General features: G+C 43.7%; 2 protein-coding genes across 3 annotated transcripts in view; one reads left to right on the top strand and one right to left on the bottom strand.

Annotated features, from left to right (window-relative positions):
* The window catches only part of cst7 (cystatin f), a 5,887-nt gene extending 3,790 nt beyond the window's left edge, over nucleotides 1-2,097 (bottom strand). The window contains exons 1-2 of the mRNA XM_014012019.1: nucleotides 1,802-2,097; nucleotides 1,267-1,445 (exon numbers count right to left, since the gene is read on the bottom strand). Of these exons, the coding sequence (XP_013867473.1) occupies nucleotides 1,267-1,445; nucleotides 1,802-1,889 (267 nt within the window). The 5' untranslated portion in view covers nucleotides 1,890-2,097. The remainder of the gene's footprint in view (nucleotides 1-1,266; nucleotides 1,446-1,801) is intronic.
* A 726-nt stretch (nucleotides 2,098-2,823) lies between these two features.
* LOC106520087 (potassium voltage-gated channel subfamily G member 3) overlaps nucleotides 2,824-3,880 on the top strand; it is a 30,201-nt gene continuing 29,144 nt past the window's right edge. For both annotated transcript variants that reach the window (XM_014012017.1, XM_014012016.1), the window contains exon 1: nucleotides 2,824-3,751. In XM_014012017.1, coding sequence (XP_013867471.1) covers nucleotides 3,183-3,751 — 569 coding nt within the window. In that variant the 5' untranslated portion in view covers nucleotides 2,824-3,182. The remainder of the gene's footprint in view (nucleotides 3,752-3,880) is intronic.

Here is a 3,880-nt window from a genome sequence, read left to right as displayed (position 1 = left end):
GGTCAGGCGCTTCTTCTGCTGTTTCTGGTTCAAAAGTGGCTTGACCTGGGGAATGAGGCACCTGTAGCCCACTTCCTGGGGACTTTGGGTTGGGCTCTCCAATCTCTGATCAAAAGGAGATTGTCTTGACCATGTCTACATGCCTAAATGCACTGAGTTGCCGCCATGTGATTGGCTAATTAGAAATTAAGTGTTAACGAGCAGTTGGACAGGTGTACCTAATAAAGTGGCCGGTGAGTGTATATTATAGTAACTGCATTTGATAATGTTTTGAACTTTTAAAATACTGCATTATAGAACCACAGAACTTCATATTAGTGACAAACTCTGGCCTTTTTTGATGAGTTACCTTCATTTTTGCCTTCTATTTTTCATAAAAAATAGGTTTCCATTCTCGGCAGGTTTCTAATGTTCTTCTTCTACATTTTAAAAAGTTGTTAAACATCTGAGTGACACACTACCGCTACTAGTGGTGAGAAAGTGTATTGCACCTTATTCAAAATCAATGTGGTCCCGTGGCCCTCTGTGGCCCAAAGTTAAAAAATGTTGGTCTTTTGAGGCCCTCAAGGTGGCGCTCACGGCCCACAATTGGGCCGTGACCCATGGATTAAGAATCTCTGCTCTAGAGTGCATATTTTGTGTTCATGAAAAAAACTATTAAAGAAAATATTACAATACTAAAGAACTGTTCTTGTTGATTTGATGAAAACATTTTAAATTTCCAGTGCACTCTCATCAGAGTAACTTGTTGTTAGAATAATCGATTAATTGAAAAAATAATCGTTAGATTAATCGATTAGAAAATAATCGTTTGGTACAGCACTAGCCTCAACAGGTTAAAAGTTTAGCGCAGGTCTTTTTATTTTCTGCCAACTCGCTACAATAGTAAGGATTCGTATATTTTTGAGACAAACAAAATTTGCCAGCACAGCTTTTCAGCTACAACTCAGTTTCAGTCGTTCAACAGAAAAGTCTAATTTCCTCTGGTTTACCGTGTGCTCATATTTCATCAGATGTTCTTCATCATGTCTGTGTAAAGGAAACATATGGACAGAAGTAGGTCTCACAATGTGAGCACACACAACAATAGCAAAAAAATTTGTATGCCAACATGTCCCAGCTTTTCACCAGCTTTGAACACAGCCTTATACGTGTGGAAATCTCAAGTCACATTCACAGGCGAGCAGATCCGTGCACTTGTGTGTACTTGCATTGTGAGACTCATTTCTCTCCATAGAAACGGGACGTCAGCTCCAAGTCTCATACCTGTTGCTGCGCTCGCTGGATGGCTGAGGCTTTGAACAGGAAGGCATCATTTGATTGGTTGTTGAAGGAGTAGGCGGCATCCAGGATGACCTTCTGGAGGCCAGGATCGTTCTTACTGATGTTGTTCAGAGAGCCAGGCATGGATCCATCATGGTGATATCCTGCTTCCAAAACCACTGCTGCGAGAGAAGAAGAAACAGGAAGTGGTGTCTGTCACAAACAAATACTTTACTCCAAGTTTTCAACAGATAGACTTTGTGTGCCTGTTGTGGCAGGAGATAACACCATCTAAAAACCTCCCTTTGCCTCCTCAGAAAGTTTAAACTGCCAAAGTTTTTGTTAGTTTCTGGACCTAAACTCTCCATCACGATTCAGTGTTACCGTTGCGTGTTGGAAGTAGGAGAAGAGAAAGAAAACAACAAACTGCAAAAAAACTAAGAGAAGGAATGAAAAAGACAAACTTGAAATAGTTTTCTGTTAAACAGAAACCAAACTTCAGGAAGTTTTCTGTCCCACAAAGATGTTTGCTTCTCACCCAGAGCGGCGAGCAGAGCGGCGAGTAGCAGCATCTTCCTGCGAGGCGTCAACACTCTGACCACAGACCAGCTCTGCAATTTCCTCATACTGCCCACTGCTCCATCGCTGACAGGTGATGTCACTTCCTGTTTGTGAATTAACTTCCTGTATGCTTGTCTAGCTCCTGACACGGTCGACAGCAATTGATCAGTTAGGCTTTGCCCCTTGTGAGATAACAGGAACCTTCTCTTTTTGAGCAACGAAGCATTTTTTAGTTCACTTCCTGTTACCTGCACAGAGTTTGGCTCCGCCCCTTCAGCTGTGCTTCACTTCCTCTAATGAGTCACTCTTCCTGATGGTCTTTCAAGGGTAAAGTTGACTGAGTTGTCATATGTTCATGCCTGAGGTCAGGTGACCTTTAACTTTGTTTGATCTGGTTTCTTTAGACCTGAAAGAGATTTCAAAGCTTTGAAGAGAATTATTAGTTTTTTAGTTTGAATTATTAGTTTGAATTATTAAACCTTTGAACTCTTTCCCATGATCATAGAAAACAGTTTTGTAAAGATATAAACACTTTTAGTTCCTGACATGTTGCATTTGTGGAGGATCTGTCCAGCAGGGGGAGTCCTCTCCACAGAAACAACTCTGCAGGGTTGAATGAGACAATGAAGTCATCATTCATATCTGCTTTTAATGTTCTCTGAATTACCAAGTCCCAGTGAAGCTGGTGAAGTGTTGGTGATGAAGATGGTCAGATCAGGTCTGAAGACATAGACCGTGGGTGGTCCACAGAGCTAATGGGGGGTTGGGAAGGTTTGGATTTTGAATCTTAAGTGTTCAGCAGCTCAAACTATTGGACTCACTGGTTGATCTTCCTCCTCTCAAGACAGGAGGAGGGTCTGCTGCTGCTCTTCACTCTCAGATTCAACCCTGTGAAGAAGCTCAGCAGAACTCTGACAAGATCCACAAAGGAGGTTCAGATTGTTGGATTTGGATCTGACTCTTCAGTGGACTGGAGGTGAAACGGCTCAGAGGTGATACAGTACATCTGTTTTTGATTTTTCTTTTTAAAATCGTGTTTCAGTTCGTCTGTGTTGAAAGTGAAAACGCATCGATGATGCAGTGAGACAGAAATCAATGTAGGTCACTGCTCCTCCAAGAGACTAATCTGCTGCATGTTGACTCATTTAACTCAAAGGAGACATCTTTCTCTCAGCTTCCTTTATCTTCTGTTCACAGAATTCTGTTGAAAGTTTTGAAATGGCAGCTGGTTTTATCAAGAGCAAAAAAGGTTTTGTTAGAGCTTCAGTTTAATGCTGAGATTAAAAGATGTGAGACTTTGCAGAACATTTCAGTTTCTTATTTAACAAGAAGTCTGGACGATCCTGATTAAAGCCAACATGAAGTTTGGCAGCCGGCTCTGCACCCTGAATGTTGGCGGTCGCAGGTTTTCCTTCCCAGCCGACTTGATGAAGCATCTTCCTCTCAGTAGGCTCAGTCGGCTGCATGGATGCGGCTCAGAGAGCGAGCTGTTGGAACTCTGTGATGACTACGACCAAGACAGAAATGAGTTCTTCTTTGACCGGCACTCTGAGGCCTTCAGCTTCATCATGCTCTACATTCAACATGGGAAGCTGCGCTTCGTGCCGCACATGTGTGAGCTGTCCTTCTATAATGAGATGCTATACTGGGGCCTGGAGAGCTCCGACCTGCAGCCATGCTGCCAGCGCCGTCTGGATGACTGCCTGTCGGACTGCTTCGTCCACTTCTTCCCCGAGGAGGAGCAGCAAAAACCTGAGGATCCTCACTGGCTAGAGAGGATGAGGAGGACATTTGAGGAGCCCACGTCCTCCCTGGTGGCTCAGATCCTGACCTCAGTGTCCATGCTCTTCGTGGTCATCTCCATTGTCATGCTGTGTGCCAGCACCTTACCGGACTGGAAGGCTGAAGAGACCATGGACCAGCACAGGTAGGACTGTCCAGAACCACCTGAGTACACATTTATAATGTCCATCCCTAAGCCACCCGCGTAATTTACACGGGGGATAGGGGGGTTATAACCCCCCCAATAATTTGATCCAGTCAATATAACCCCCCC

Source organism: Austrofundulus limnaeus, unplaced genomic scaffold (assembly GCF_001266775.1).
Source record: "Austrofundulus limnaeus strain Quisiro unplaced genomic scaffold, Austrofundulus_limnaeus-1.0 Scaffold87, whole genome shotgun sequence".
Taxonomy (NCBI): Eukaryota; Metazoa; Chordata; class Actinopteri; order Cyprinodontiformes; family Rivulidae; genus Austrofundulus; species Austrofundulus limnaeus.
This window is presented reverse-complemented; position numbering and strand designations above follow the sequence as displayed.